General features: G+C 35.7%; 1 protein-coding gene across 1 annotated transcript; it reads left to right on the top strand.

Moving 5' to 3' along the window:
• Positions 1–248: 248 nt before the first annotated feature.
• LOC145576403 (ammonium transporter 3 member 3-like) lies at positions 249–5373 on the top strand. Its single transcript, XM_081634172.1, has 3 exons — positions 249–992; positions 4248–4533; positions 4686–5373. Exons 1-3 carry the CDS (start codon positions 351–353, stop codon positions 5216–5218), a joined length of 1461 nt encoding a protein of 486 aa, XP_081490298.1. The 5' UTR covers positions 249–350; the 3' UTR covers positions 5219–5373.
• The last annotated feature ends 11796 nt before the right edge of the window (positions 5374–17169 follow it).

Genomic DNA, 17169 nt, shown 5'->3' with positions numbered 1-17169 from the left:
TCACCACCCTAGCTTGTCTAGATAAAATCATAAATTTACTCTTAATAGTCTGAAATGAGACACGGTCTCTTCAATGTCGTCTCCAATAATCCCCTTCAAGTGATGTGCTAATATCTCAATCAACTATCGTCATAAGTCTTTTTCATTATAATTTGTATAAACCTACTTCAACTAGTCAAAGTCATATATACCTTATTTAAACTACACAACTACTTATATATATATATATACGTTATTTATAAGTTAGATTCACCTCATTACATACTCACATCAAATTCCCTCTTCTCATATGATACCTCCCAAACTCTTGGCACTTTGAAAAGGCAACTTTATTTCATCCTTACAAAGTCATGGTAGACAACACAACCATAGTCCCAATAGCTTACAACATTAACAACTCAACCTCGGTACCGCCATGGCTAAACAAAGGCGACAACGCATGGCAAATGATCGCAGCCACCCTAGTCGGTCTCCAAAGCGTACCGGGCCTAGTAATCCTCTACGGAAGCATAGTAAAAAAGAAATGGGCAGTCAACTCCGCCTTCATGGCACTCTACGCCTTTGCAGCCGTAATAATATGTTGGGTCACATGGGCATACAAGATGTCATTTGGTAAACAGCTTCTTCCATTTTGGGGTACAGCCGGTCCTGCTCTAGGGCAGGACTTCCTCCTAAGCCAATCCGAAATCCCGGAATCAGTCCATCGGAATCATAAGCTCCTCAAGCAGATGTATCCGATGGCGGCCATGGTGTGGTACCAAGGGATGTTTGCAGCTATCACTATGATATTGCTAGCAGGGTCATTATTGGGTCGGATGAATATAAGGGCGTGGATGATGTTTGTGCCGCTATGGTTGACGTTTTCTTATACGGTGGGTGCGTTTAGCTTGTGGGGTGGAGGGTTCTTGTTTCGTTGGGGTGTCTTGGATTACTCCGGTGGTTATGTTATTCATGTTTCTTCTGGTATTGCTGGCTTGACTGCTGCTTATTGGGTAACCATTTTCTCTCCTTCCCTCAATTTCATTGTTTTTAATCATTATTTTTCTTGGCGAAAAATAATTGCTATTACGGAGTACAAACTTTAGAAGAAATAAATACAGAGTAACAGATTATAGAAGCTTCACAAACCGTTAATTCGATTCATTTTGTTTGCAATACTTGGTGTCTTGGTCATATTTCTATTATACACCTTATATTTGTCCAGGACTTTTTTTTAATGAAAGAATCTTGAGTTGACTAGTTGAGAATCTTAGGTGGCTAAAATGATTGAAAATTAAATTACACCACTATATTTAATTTGGTCAATTAAGCAATTACTTAGTAGATTCCAAAAATCAAAAAAATTATACTTTGTCTATATATTTCAAAACCTGGACTTTATTATATTATAAACTTAAATATAAATGTACAGAATTTTATATTAAAAGAACATATTAACAAAGACAGAAGGATTAATTAATGAGCTAGCGATATTATTCCTTTCGTTGTCAATGATTGTTTTATTTATATTTTCATTTTCAATTATATTTGATTTAGATTGTAAAATCATTGAACATTTGATTTTAAAAATAGATTTGATTGTATAATGTATATGTTAGTCAGTACAAGTGTAGAGCTGGAACATGTACATCATTGACTTGTAGTTGGTAGTTAAAGTAAGGAGGCGTTAAATATCTTGTCTTTCAATTGGTTTTTTTTTTTTGTTAGTACTCTATTAATTAGACTAGGCATGACCATCACCTAACTACAAACTATCGTTCCTTTATTATTCCTTATGTAGGATAAACATTAGACAATAGATTCACAAAATGTTTATGCAAATTTTAGAACATAATTTAATATAATTAATGGAAATGCATAGTTAATACTTATGTCATTGTCTGTTCTTTTAATTTACAGAAAGTTGTCATCGTACTATATTCATCAAAAAACCTAATAAGGTGTTAATGCACATAAATACAAGGAGTGCCCTACATCAGTTTTAGTTTGCGAGGCAAGTTGCACAACAAATGATACGGAGTACAAATGATGTTAACGACGGCACACTTGTTATTATGCAACTTTGACTAATAAAATCTTTAATTATTTATATGAATAAAATATTGATATTTGAAACGTATACATTAAGACAATTCTATCAAGTACCAATATATATGACCGTGTTTATTATTTATAACATAGATAGAGATTAATAGAGTGCATGTAAATAGTGTATAAGTTAAAGTGAAAAATTTATTTAAAAACGGAGGGAATAAGCAGGTACATACTCTATATAAAAGCAACTTACCATAAAACTTGTTCCCCTAGCAATGGTTCTTGTTTTTTAAGTATTAGACAATAGAAATTTGTTTGAACTAGATTCTTATTTTGTTGTATAATGATAGTTATGGCCGCCTTGATTGACTAAATTAATATAATTGGTAAAACATTAGTTGTACAAGGAAAATATTCCCATTGCATCCTAAACAATTGCATGACCCTTTCATGACAGTTACCTATCAATTCCAATATTTCTACTAGTCAGCTTATTTTTTGTATTTTTTTTTTATCTATTCTCTTTCTTCGATTAAAGATTTATAAATAATACTTAACTTTTAATATTCTAGAAGACGTGGAAGAGATAATTAGAATAAGAAGATTCAATACGTAAAAAATTGGACAGAGAATTTTCTTTATTTAGAAAAATACAAATATATATCTTTAAAAAAAAATGAAAAGACCAAGACTATTATTGGAGTCTTGATTTCTTGAAAATTAAGAGTTATGCTTGATAAAATTAGTAATAATTTTGATGATCTGCGTCATCATTTGATAACCACAAATATTTCAAGTAATACACTTTTAGAAATTTGTCTCCATCTATCAAAACTATATATGGATATGATAAAAGTAGTGTTTGATAATTACTTAATTAGTTGGGTCTTTTAAGATATTGATTTCCAAATATAAGTTAGATTTTTATGAAATTAAAGTTAGAAATACTTGTTATAGATAGCTTTTGGACTTTAAGGAAAATGTTATACATAGCCCTTAGGGCTACATATAAGCATTAAATTTACACTTTAAAATCGTAAAAAATTTAAAAAATCATCAAAATATAAACACTAATTACACTGATTTACGCGTGTTTTTGTCATGAATTTCTAATTTTATACAATTTTCAAGAGTGTATTTAATACATATATATAGACCTTAGGGCTACATATAGCATTACCCTAAATTAAAAATATAATTTCTGGCTAATGTATTGATTGTCAAAAACTATTAATTAGAGCTAAATGTTTTAACTTTATTGTAACATGAAATAACAAAAACAATTTCGTCAAAAGATATACTCTTGAAGTATTGAACACACTTGGTATATATGTCTATAGAGAAGCCAATATAGTTTAAGCCACGTTTCTACCCCTAATTGGAGTAACCTACTACACCCGTTTCATATTTTTTTTCAATTTTAAAATATTTTATATCTCACAAATAACACCCCAAAGTTGCAAAAAATATGAAACGGAGATAGTACATTATTTCTCAAGACTAAACAATTTTGTACTTGATAAGAACAAGAAAGCAAAATATCAAATCTAATTTTTAATATATACTACCATACATTGATAAATATTTTGAATAAGAGGTCAGTTTTGACTTAAGATGAACTAACTTGAAATACTTATAACATGATCAGTATTTGATTGTTCGCATCCCTCCGTTCTTTATTTATCTGCTCATTTTTCGTTTTGATATGTTATTTTTATTCCTTTATTTGTTTTATCTTCTCAAATCTAATTTTAATATATACTACTTTTGTTTTATTCCTTTATTTGTAAAGAAAATTTTCACTTTTCTCACTTCTAATCCCACCACATGCATGATCCACATAAAACTATATACCTAGAAAGTAAATCGGGATGCATGATCCATTTTATATGAGCATTGTTGAAAGATAAAAAAAAAATTAAAAAAATGAAAGAAATACATCATAAATTTTTTTTTTTTAAAAAAAAAACCCTAAATATGAAAATATGATCCGATTGAAATTGGACCTAATTCGGCTTTATGAATACGAATAATATATTCCGAAAGGAAATACGGATTACATTCAATTTGGTCAACCTTTCCATGTTATGTAGCTTGATGTCTTGTGTAGTTGTGTGTGATCTAAGTTAGAAGATAATGCATGCATGCATTATCTAAATGGACAAAATATACGTAAGATTATATTGAGTGTACTTGGAAAAAATTGTATGTAGGTGGGTCCAAGATTGAAGAAAGATAGAGAAAGGTTTCCTCCAAACAGCATATTATTGATGTTGGCAGGTGCAGGACTACTATGGTTGGGATGGTCAGGTTTTAATGGCGGAGGCACATTTAGTGCTAACATTGAATCTTCCTTGGCTATCATTAACACCAATGTTTGTGCTGCCACTAGCTTGCTCATGTGGACGTTACTTGATGTCCTCTATTTCAAAAAACCTTCCGTTATCGGTGCTGTTCAAGGCATGATGACTGGCCTCGTCTGTATTACTCCTGGTGCTGGTAATTTGTTACCCCCTCTGTCTCATATTACTTTAGATGCAGCTAGTTTGACTTTAATAGTCAAACATGACAAACTTTGACCACATTCAATGTGACATATAGTTAGTGCTTAAATGGTTAATAAAAACGTGTTCACTTGTATGTATGTATAGGTCTTGTCCAAGGATGGTCAGCAATTGTGATGGGCATATTATCAGGAAGCATACCATGGTTCACAATGATGATTGTCCACAAAAAATGGAAACCAATGCAAGCCATCGACGACACACTAGGAGTTTTCCACACACACGCGGTGGCTGGACTCCTAGGAGGTCTACTCACCGGCATCTTTGCCAACCCTAGACTAACAAGGGTGTTCTTAGGTGAGGAAGGCGTCTCCAAAGACGAACGAGGCGTAATCTATGGTGGTGGAGGAGGAACCCAAGTACTTAAGCAAATAGTAGGAGGGTTATTTGTCATAGGGTGGAACCTTGTGTCAACATCTATAATTTGTGTGCTAATTAGATTGGTAATTCCACTAAGAATGTCCGAAGAAGAGTTGTTGATTGGAGATGATGCCGCGCATGGTGAAGAGGCGTATGCATTGTGGGGTGATGGGGAGAAGTATGACTCTACGGTGCATGCTAGTCAACATGATGATTATGTGCGTAACACTAGGTCTATTGGTGCTACTCAAGTTGTATAATATAAGCTAAGCTACTATAATATGGTTCATTTTACTATTTTAGATTGGGGGCACCCTAGTTTCTCTTCTTGAGAAACAAAGTTGTATCTCTAATGACATTTCTGAAATTTTTTTGCATTGGAAATTGATAAATAATAATATTTTAATGCATCAAATTGCTGACTGTAATATTTACTGAAATAGCTGATGTGTACCGTTAGTCACGACATTAAGTGTCGAATTCAACAACAATGAAAGTCATTTTTCCAAATCTAAATTCTCTGTTACAACGTAGATGTCTTCAAATCAACACAACAAACCTTTCTCGTCGACGACATATGTGCTCAAACAACACCACGGTCGGCAGCCTAACAATACAATCACGCTATTCTTCTTCTTCCTCCTTTACTCAAATCAAGCTCCATTAATGGAGCTTGAGCTTTCATCCTTACCCATCCCCCACCAACACCGCCATTTTCGGCGGCGAAGCCGCCGAATTGAAATAAACGAAAACCCTAATATAAAGGGGAGAAAAAAAAGGGCAAGATCAACCCCTAAGGGTAAGGGTGTCATCTTCCTCCATTGAAGTAGCCTTTGAGCTTTAGAAACTCCATTGAAGATGCTCTTCAAATGGGCAGGATTCAGGAATAAATGAGACTATGGGCAGCTGTAAAAGAGTGAAGGAGGATAACGCACTCCGTCAATGTGTCGTTAATGTCTATGAAGTTGAAATTAGACAAATATCTCAAAAAGACGCTTTTACCCTTAATTTCCTACGCGAAAGTACAAAATTATCCCCATGAGATACATACTTTGTTTCTCAAGAAGAGATACTGAGAATTACCCATTTTAGATTTGAGTGGGAGTGTAACATAACTGAGCTTGGGTAACATGTTAGAGTTCGAATGTGCGATGTGTGCTTCAATTCAAATTTGACGATTATTCTAATTTATTCACTTACGGAGATTTTTTATTTTAAAATAAAAAAACCTATATATTTTTTTGTCAAAATTAGCTGTTGTAGATTGTGCCATTGTGGTAGCTATTAATAAAATGTACTAGCTATCAATAAAATGTACTCGAAGTGATTTAGTTGATTAGTTCTAGATTTACTTAAAACGTTTGCTGTAAACAAATTAAAGTAGACAATAGTTTTTCTAGAATTGATCATGCATGCATGTGAAAGTCAAGCTATATATACATTCACTAATAAATTAAAACCACTAGGGCTAGCTCATAAATCTAGTGCTTCAATTTATAGGTTCTTTAACTTTTTACAAGTTAACAAGTGGACGCTCATTCAGTGATGTAAAGCTATCAAACAAGTCGTTTCAAGTCATTGATCAAATTTGTATTCATATTATTTGTTGATAAAGCTGTCGAAACTCACGTGATTCTGTTGGGATATGGGTCCCTTCCTATGTGGAGGAAGCCCATTAATGTTGTGTTAGTTTTGGGGCAAGGAGTGTAACTAAGGTCCATATGTGAAGTCTTCTCAAGGAAGCTTCCTTTACTTGACTTTGTGTGTGTGTCTTCCCATGGAAGCTTTTGGTGCAACAAAGTCTTTTAGACACTTTACACTTGCTGCCAGCCAGAGGGAGTTAATGAGGGAAGTAATTAGTTGAGAGTAAGAGAAGAATACAGAGAGTTCAAGTGAGCAGTCCTGTTCATAGTCTTCACAGCACAGCTTCAGAAATCACCCCCGATCGAAGCTCATCCGTGATCCGATTTGGCTCAATTTTGATAGCTTGTCCGGGACATCTAGGGCTTCGTTTTCAATGGTCGGATTGTCATTTGCAGCTACTGTTCGTGAGTTACGGCCTCTGGAAAGAAGCTTCGTTTTCTGATTTTATCTCTCAATTTCTTCCTCAATTGTTTTGTTCTTATTATTGTTGTTGTTGGGTAATTGAGTACCCATCTTTTAGACTTGGAATTGTGTTTGTGTAACATTCCTTTGATCATAATAAGAACAATTTGGATTGACTCCTAAAGTCCTGTGGTTTTTACTCTTCACATCGAAGAGGTTTTCCACGTAAAAATCGTGTGTCTTTTGCTTGGTTGTTTATGCTCGTCCTTTGCTTAAGTTGCTGCATTATATGTGTTGATATTGCTGCTTGTTTGTTGATCTTGGAGAATATTTCATATAGCTTGGGTTAAGTGTGACCTTTGAACAAACTAGTAGTTTGTGTGTGCTTGTGGTTTGTTTGTTTGGTCGATTGATTATTCCGCAAGAGGTGTGTATATCCTCAACATCTAGTATCAGAGCCACGGCTTTACTATTGAGTTTTCGGGATGGAATCCGATAATATTAACACTAGTAGAATGGTTAGTTTGAATGGAACTAACTATCATCTTTGGAAGAGAAAGATGAGAGATTTGTTGTATGTCAAGAGTTGGCATTTACCTGTGTTTAGTATTGAAAAACCAGAAGGTAAAAGTGATGAGCAATGGCAATTTGAACATGAGCAAGTTTGTGGGTTCATTCGCCAATGGGTTGATGATAATGTCTTGAATCACATAAATGATGATGTGCATGCAAAGTTGCTTTGGGAGAAGCTTGAATCCTTGTATGCTAGTAAATCTGGCAACAATAAACTGTACTTTATTAAGCAATTGATGGGCTTGAAGTACAGAGAAAGTAAGACACTTTCAGATCACTTGAATGATTTTCATGGCATTCTCCAACAGTTGTCAGCCATGGGAATCAAGTTTGGTGATGAAATTCAGGGACTTATATTTCTTGGTACTCTTCCTGATTCATGAGACACTTTCAGAATGACACTTTGTAATTCTGCACCACAAGGCAAAATCACGTTGGATCTTGCTAAGGTTGGTATCTTGAATGAGGAGATGAGAAAGAAATCTCATGGTGTGTCATCTTCGTCCGAGAAAACATATGTTGCTGATAACAGGGGAAGAAGCAAGAGCAAGGCTCAGAGTGGCAAAGATAAAAGCAGGAGCAAGTCCCGTGGGAGATACAAAAACATGAAATGCAACTATTGTGATAAAATGGGTCACATTCATAAATACTGCTACAAGTGGAAGAAAGATAACAACAGGGGTGGTAATGGAAAACAAGAAAAGAAGCATGATCAGAAAGATCAAGATGGTGATGATCGAGTTGCAACAGCAACAGATGATGATCTTATCATTGTTCTGTAGGAGTTTATAGGTACGAATGTGGAAAACATGAATCATATTCATATAGCACCTAATCCCAAGATCATGCATAACACTTAAAGAATTAGAATAAATACCTTTGTAGCGTGATTCCACGTGTGATCGAACAAGAACAAGGGAGACAAAGAACCTCAAACGTGATTCCTCTACTTGGTCCACGGGCACGGATTAAGACCTCCACTAATGCTAGTTAGTTGCAATTGAACCCTTCAATTGACCTTCTAAGGAGAAGAACGAGCAACGAACTAACCACGAACCACCACACGTGCCACTAGGGGTGGCCGGCCATGAGTCCAAGGGGGAGGAGAGAGAGAGTCGTGGGTTAGAGAGTGAGTGTGAGGGTTTTGGGATTTCTGGTTGCTTGATTCACAATCAACTGTTAATTGTTCTGTCAATTGTTATGTCATACAACCATAGGCATGGATCTTATTTATAGATCTCATCTCTAAATAAGAGTCCATGACAAAGCCCAAATCCTAACTCTAATCTAACTATGCTAGCCCAATCCAATTCATGATTAGTTACTTGTTCATGAGGCCCATAAATGGGCCTCTAACATGTTTAACCCAATACCCTTGTGTGTGACCTTATAGGATCCATTCTAGTGGGCTTTGGACTATTTGACTAGCCCAAAGATCATTGATCATAGTCTAGCAACAGATAATGACGACCCAAAAGAACGAACTTATTATCTCCATAATAGTGATCCTTGATATATCTAGTAATTGCACTTATCGAAGACATAATTCCTTCAATCTCCCACTTGTCTGAGACAAGTGCGCAATATTCAAATTCCTTAAGTCAATGTGTGTTGATTTGATAATATGATTGCATCTCATATCGTGATCATAATAATCTACAAATCTTTTCTTGAAAATTGAGTTAGAATTACAAAATAAATGATTACCATGTAATCCATTTGAGCACGACCATGCATTTTCTGAATTCTCTCTCTTCAAGGGGCCAAGACACATTCTAAATTAAATAGGTAGACTCAATCCAATCTTTTGGCAACCAAGGCTCCCACTCAAATCATGAGGTAACTAAGAAACACCCTTTATAATTTCCAGTTACGGGAAGACGTTTGAATGTACACAGTTACATCAATCATTGAATGAAATCAATGTTCCACTCATGTCAAAGGAATCCACTAATATATCCGGAAGCTCTATACTTGAGATTCAAAGTAGGTCTATAGTTCGATCATGCATCATTCATGCATATCCATGTGATTGACCGAGCTTCACTACGCTCCTATAGCCCATGAAACTGCGCTATCCAATCAATCTTACATGCTAGTCCATTTATTGAAATCATTTATGTCCAATTTAATGATTTCGAACTAGGAACTTGAATAATGTATGAATTTAGTTCACCTATGGGGTTTCATTTACCAGGTCATTAACAAATTAACCTGATGAGCCCATCAATCCATAATTATTTTGGACATTTTATTTAATATTGAAACCACGATTAAATAAGAGAAATGATAAACTTCTGATTAAACATAATTTTGCCAATGAATGTATTACATATGTAATAAGTTTTTTCCAAAAACAAATACAACTTAAATTACATCATTAGCCTCAATCCAGTTGCATTAGCATGTTTCTCATGCTTAGGCAATGGAAGGGGTTTAGTAAGTGGATCAACGATATTCTCATCCGTATGAATTTTGCACATCTTGACATCTCCTCTGCCAACGATTTCTCGAATGAGATGGTACTTCCTCTCAACATGTTTGGATTTGAAGTGTGACCTTGGCTCTTTTGATTGAGCAATGGTGCCATTGTTGTCACAATACAACTCAATCCCTTTTTGAGCACTTAGTACAACGTCCATCTCAATAAGGAATTTCTTAATCCAAACTGCTTCCTTAGCTGCTGTTCTTCAACAGCAGCTAAATACTCTAATTCTGTTGTAGAGTCTGCGATAGTGCTTTGCTTCGAACTCTTCCAGCTCACTGCTCCTCCATTCAGACAGAAGATGTATCTAGACTGGGATTTAAAATCATCTCTGTCTGTTTGGAAACTCGCATCCGTGTAACCTTTGACAATCAACTCATCTTCGCCTCCATATACTAGAAACATTCCTTTAGTCCTTCTCAAGTACTTAAGGATGTTCTTGGCAGCTGTCCAGTGTGCTTCACCTGGATTTGCCTGAAATCTGCTACACATTCTTAAAGCATATGAAACATCCGTCCTTGTACAAATCATGGCATACATTATTGACCCTACTGCCGAAGCATAAGGTATAATCGCCATACGTCTCATCTCATCTGGCATAACCGGACATTGAGATTTACTGAGCGTAATGCCATGAGACATGGGGAGAAATCCTCTCTTGGATTTTGCCATCTCGAACCTATCAAGAATCTTATTAATATAAGTCTACATGGGGAGAAATCCTCTCTTGGATTTTGCCATCTCGAACCTATCAAGAATCTTATCAATATAAGTCTCTTGACTCAGTCCAATCATCCTTCGAGACCTATCCCAATGGATCTTGATTCCCAAGATGTACTCGGCGTCACCCAAGTCTTTCATGGAGAAACAACTCTTCAACCACTCCTTGACTGACTCAAGCATTGGTATGTCGTTCCCCATGAGTAGTATGTCATCTACATACAAGACTAAGAAAACTATGCTGCTTCCACTGGACTTCTTGTATACACAAGGTTCCTCTTCGCTTTTGACAAAACCAAACTGTTTGATTACTTCATCAAAACGAAGGTTCCAACTCCTTGATGCTTGCTTCAATCCATAAATGGATTTCTGAAGTTTGCATACCTTTCCAGGATTTTCTGGATTTTCAAAACCCTCGGGTTGTGTCATATACACTTCCTCCATCAAGAACTCATTTAAGAAAGCGATTTTGACATCCATCTGCCAAATTTCGTAATCGAAAAATGCAGCAATCGCTAGAAGAATCCGAATGGACTTAAGAATTGCTACTGGGGAAAAGGTTTCATCATAGTCAGTACCATGAATTTGTCTATACCCTTTCGCAACCAGTCTTGCTTTATAGATGTAGGCATTTCCATCCTTGTTTGTTTTAATCTTGTAAACCCACTTGCAACCAATAGGCTTTACCCCATTAGGCAAGTCCACCAGGTTCCACACAGCATTTTTAGACATCGATTCCATTTCGGATTTCATGGCCTCAAGTCATTCTTTTGAGTTGGGGCTCATCAAAGCTTGCTTGTAGGTTGTAGGTTCCTTATTCTCCAATAAGAAGATTTCAGAATTCTCAGTTAACAGAACTTCAACAAACTTTTTGTTTCTGATTCTGGCAGACTTACGTGGGGTAGGAGCAACAATAGAAATGTTCTCTTCAACTCTTTGAAGATTTTCGCAAGAATTAGATTCAAGTGGGACGATAGGAGTCTCGCTAGTTGAATTAGCTTGCTCCGACGCATGATTATGCGCCCACGCCTCTGATGTGGTGTTATCCACATCCATTTGTTGCTCGTCTCGAATTTCTTCGAGAACTACTTTACTCCCACTTGTCTTTCTAGAGAGGAATTCATTTTCTAGAAAGACACCATCGCGAGCAACAAACACTTTGTCATCGTCGCGATTGTAGAAGTAATACTGTAGGGAATATTTCAAGCATTACGATAACCCCAAACTTGAACCCCACTGTGATCATACACTAAAGTACGGTGGCGTTCCAAAGGGAAAGACAAAGAGCAAAAAGAGTCGCCAACAAGTTTTAGGAACTTGTAAACCCAAAAGACAATCCAAAAGGACCATCAACTACTCCATAAGGTCTTGAACCAAACAGGGTCCGGGGATGAAGGTACGAATCCAATCTACAAAAGAAAGGACCCGCCCTATAAAATAGGCCTCTACTTTGTTCTGCTCGTATTCATGTGCGCTTTTCGAATAACATACAAACATTATATTAATCCTACCCTGTTTAATCTATGTTGGTTGAATATTAATGCACAAATAAGACTATTATTGGCGATCACTTGAATTAAAATCACATTAGCCTAAACCAAATTAATAATTATCTTATTAAGCGTGATTTCAAGTACAAATTCCCTTTAAACCTGCATAAAAGGCGTGATCAAGCAATAACAATAAAATATAATCAATATCAAGCAACATAATAATAAATCAATAATGATGATAATAGCATGATAAGGCATAATAAAGCTTAATAATAATAGCAAGATCCTAGGCATGATACTAACAAGATTAATAACAACTCCTAGCATGTCACTAAGCAACAAAGATCAAAGCTTTAACCTAACATGGTACTAACATGATAACATAATATTAGAAATAATAAGCGGCAACCTAAACATGATACTAGAAAGCAATAAAATAACATCCTAACATGATACTAGGAATCATAAAACAATAATAAGCATGCTTTCTACATTGAAAGAGAGTAATAAGATTACATACTTTGAAGCCTCGTACCTCTTTCTAATAACAAAATACACAAGTTAGTAAACTTCAATGAAAATAATAAAGAATAATTAAAGAATTAAAGAATTAAATTGAAATCAAATTAAATAAAGTTTTGACTAGTTTTGGACCAAACCCTCAGAAATTATCAACCTTTCACGTCTAGGGCGAAGGCAACTTCGAACTTGGCTAAGAGACTCTAAGTCTTGTGAATGCGGAATATTGTATGTAAAAAGGTAGTTTAGAAAGAGAGAAAGAAAAGAATAAGCTATATTTCTTAGAGAGAGAATAGAGAGAATTGATGAGAATTGATAGTTGATGAATTGATAGAAAGAATTGATGATTGTGAATGATTTTGAAAACAGAGATTCGGACCCTATTTATAATGAAAATAATCCGGAAAAACATAGAATTTGATAAGGAATAAAACTCCACGCTGTCGCCAGGAACTAACTCTGTCGCGACGCGACAATGTCTGTCGCGCGGCGACAGACTTGTCGTTTGGCGACAACCTGTATTAGCGCGTTTTTCTTCACGCGGAATCCGATGTTTAATCAACTTGATCTACAGAATCCGTACAGAAGATAAAATACGTATTTAAGATAACAAAACAATATTTTATTCCAAATAAAAATCTTTTAAAGATAATTAATCATTAAATCTAACAATATTAGAATTAAAAGGAACTTTCTAGAAACTTCTAGAAAACTATAATTAATCCTAATAATTTTAGGAATAATAATTAATATTGGGCCCTCCTCTAGATCATTGGGCCGTATTAAAATAAATAACTGGGCCCAGTTTAGTATTTTGGCCATAACTTCCTCAATATTCATCGGAATCGGGCTTATAATATATCGTTGGAAAGGTCTCTTCGAGCCCCATCCATCTACACCATTATTGGACCCTTATTATGGACCAAAATAAACTGAAATGGACGTTTTCAAATAAATAAGGTCGTTTTCAAAAACAGAGAGAGAAGAATTTAATTAAAACTAAACCGCAACACTTGGCTTTCAAATCACTTTCGCCTAATTCGATAATAACACAACGTGCAAGGCATTCATCACTGGGTTTGGTTTTGGGGAGACACAAATGGGTGTCTACAGAAGCCCCCACTTTGACTGAGTTTGAAGAAACTTATGTTTCGAAAAACGAGAGTCAAAGTATCGATAGGGACGGAGAATGATTCAAAATGTTCTGCAATTCCAAATCATTCTTATAACGCCGATACCTGCAAAACAATCATTAGTTAAAACAGATAAGAGAGTTAAGAAACGCGTATCTTGCACCGTCGAGCACACGTCTCTGAACGTAACCATTTTGTTGTTGCATCATTTGTTGTTTGTGACAACCCCCACAATATTTCGTGAACGCCATCGTTGAAGATAACCATATGTCGTCGCCTTCAATATTCTTGGTGAAAATCCTCCACAGTATTTCGGGAACATCATCGAAAATAACTGTATGTCGTCATTCCTAGGGTGTGGCAATACATCGCCACAGCAGTATGTCGCCGCTATAGACAATCTCTTCTTTACCTTGAGGGACCGCCGAAGGTGGCCTTGCTTCGCCATCTCCACTATTTGTGACACTACCTCGTTACGACCGTACTTCGCCGCTAAACAATTTCCCTTTATGTTGAGACATTGCCAAAGAATCACTTTACCTATTGACCCTTAATACCATTATTTATCATTGTTTTTTTATATTTGTGCCGGTACTTTGGTGCTTTTGTCTTTGTAAACCATTACTTTGGCGCGTTTACTGAACCAATATTTCGATGCCTTGAACCATTATTTCGGTGCCTCTATTGAACCATTATTTCGGTGCCTTATTACGAGCCAATACGTAGGCGCTTTAAGCTAAAGTGAGACGATCTTTCATCAAGTCGATACTCAGTGCATTTTGATCAAGCTGACTAAATCATGTCAATTGCTCAAAGGGGCTAACTGGCGTACCAAGGAACCCAAATTACTAAACTGGACCCACAAAACCATAAGGAAGAGCCCAGCACTCTGCAGAGTAAGACATTTTTCGATACATTCGGCATCCCTCGCGACTTGCGACCTCCGGCGCCATAGTTGTACCTGTGTTTATTTATTTTTGACTTTTGTAGGACTTTGTCTATTTTATTCATATGATCTATATACTAGACACTTGTATATATATATGCTTTATTATTTATTGAACATTTTATTTACTTAGTTTGTTACTTTATAATGAATGCATTGTGTATGTAAGTGTGTGAGAAAGTGTAATATTTGCGCAAAATTTTTCCGTCATTTTTAATATTAATGGAGGGTACCGACTCTCTCCCCCAAAAAAAGAAAAAAGAAAATGAAGGCAAGCTTAAAATTAAGCTTTACTATAATAATAATAATAATAATAATAATAATAATAATAATAATAATAATAATAATAATAATAATAATAATAATAATAATAATAATAATAATAATCAAAATATTGAGGGTATGAGAAAAGGAATAGAACAGTAAGTCAAGTCAAAGTCGAAATCAAATACGTAAACACACGGTTTCCTACACGCAATAGGTGACGCTGCAAAGGAAACAACTGGCGCCGCGTAAACCATCCTGTCGCCACGCGACAGGCTCTGTCGCCACGCGACAGACGCGCTTTCCTGTTTCCTACAGGAATTGAAGTCTGTCGTGCAAAAAAAGTTATAAATAGCCCCCGAATCATCCGTTTACTGCATAATTTAACCAGCTTATTAAATAGTTAATTAACTAGTAATCATGCCTTTAGCTAAAAGAACCTTTTGTGGGTACATGGATGAGTGGTGTCGTCACCTAACTACTAAAGATAAAAAAGCATTAGATCTTTCTCATATGGGGGGTATGTTTGGAGTCAAGGGGATGAGTCTTGATATTGACTTTATTTATTCTGCCATAGACTATTGGAATATTGATACTCATTGTTTTAGATTTTTTCATGATGAAATATGTCCTTTACCGGAAGAATTTGGGGCCATCATAGGTTATTATTCCACAGACCTTGCGGTAATGCCTAGAATCAATGAATATTACTATAAAGATTTCGAACACTTTTTTGATTTGAGGGGGACGGCTTTGAAACACATAGTGCATGGTAACATAGTTAATTTGACAGAATTTGCACATTATTTTTATGATAATCCCAATCCCGATTTCCGTGTCTATAAAAGAAGGGCTTTCCTTTATTGTTTATTTAACCAATTGCTCTTAGTGAGTGGTAAAGATAATGAAGGGCAATCGATAATTATATCTGTTATAGAACAAGTTGAATCTGGGAGAAATCCAATGCCATTAATTGTTGGAGAGACTATGCTGTGGTTAGATGCACTAAGAAAGAATTCAAGAGCACCTTTAAGAGGTTCTCCAATTTTATTACAGGTATAAAATAATGTTATTATTAATTTATCAAGAACTAAAGAATATTATTTTTACACTGTAATGTTAATTTGAATACATATTTGCAGATATGGCTCATGGAGAGGCTGAAGCTTATTAATCCTCCTGATGATATTCACATATATGTTCCAAATTGCATAGTCCGCCGAAAGAAACGATTTTTGAAAATCGGTCGCCATGAGTGGAGCAAGGTGTTCGCTGCCGGTGACTTTACCATAAACTGGATTGTTCCTTGGTGGAGGATTGAGGCGATGATTGGTTGTAGTAACCAAGCGTATTGTCGTCTCCCGAGCTTGTCGAGACTAACCTTTTACTTTCCTTGTAGAGTCATGAGACAATATGGTCTCGCACAAACCATCCCTACAGGAGATCTTCGCCGTCCTTATGAATTTCCTGTGTCACAAGAGATTGAGCGCTTTGATGGATACTGGAGTGGTAGGCCCTTACGGGAGGTGATTAACCATAAGGAACCATCTTGCTTGTCAAATAAAGTGAAGCAATGGCTTGATGGAAGATTCCAAAAACCTCAAGTTACAATTGAAAAGACCAATGTGAAGGATCGTCTAGGTGACAAGAAGGTCCCTGCTAAAGAACGCCTAGGGGAAAGAATTGAATTCAAGACTCCTATTATGCCTAGAAAGAAGAGTGCCAAGAAGAATCAAGGAAAAAGAAAAGTCGACTCTACTAAGAAGGAAGCTTGGATAGAGAAGAAACATGGAGTCCTAGCGGAAGGAGAAACTATCTATACGAAAATAGAGTGTAGATCTTCTAACGGTTGTCTCCTAGCGAAGGTTATGGATCAAGAGGAAGAGAATGAAGACACAAATTGGAAAAGAATGAAGAAGGAGAAAAAAGATTAGAACATTGCTTTTCTTTTGATTTATTAGACAAAGTTAATTTGTTTTAGTTAATTTTTCAGCTTTTATTTTGTCAATAATGTACTTTCTTTATTAATCAA

The sequence above is a fragment of the Chenopodium album genome, chromosome 13 (genome assembly GCF_948465745.1).
Source record: "Chenopodium album chromosome 13, dcCheAlbu1.1, whole genome shotgun sequence".
NCBI lineage: Eukaryota > Viridiplantae > Streptophyta > Magnoliopsida > Caryophyllales > Amaranthaceae > Chenopodium > Chenopodium album.
Note: the sequence above shows the minus strand (reverse complement) of the source record. Positions and strands in the feature narration are given on the sequence as shown.

What these genes read in the sequence shown, in the direction of transcription:
- LOC145576403 (XM_081634172.1), top strand. Translation starts at nt 351, where the DNA reads ATGGTAGACAACACAACCATAGTCCCAATAGCTTACAACATTAACAAC. An exon ending in GCTTGACTGCTGCTTATTGG is followed by an intron (nt 993 to 4,247) that starts GTAACCATTTTC and finishes AATTGTATGTAG; the next exon opens with GTGGGTCCAAGATTGAAGAA. An exon ending in CTGTATTACTCCTGGTGCTG is followed by an intron (nt 4,534 to 4,685) that starts GTAATTTGTTAC and finishes ATGTATGTATAG; the next exon opens with GTCTTGTCCAAGGATGGTCA.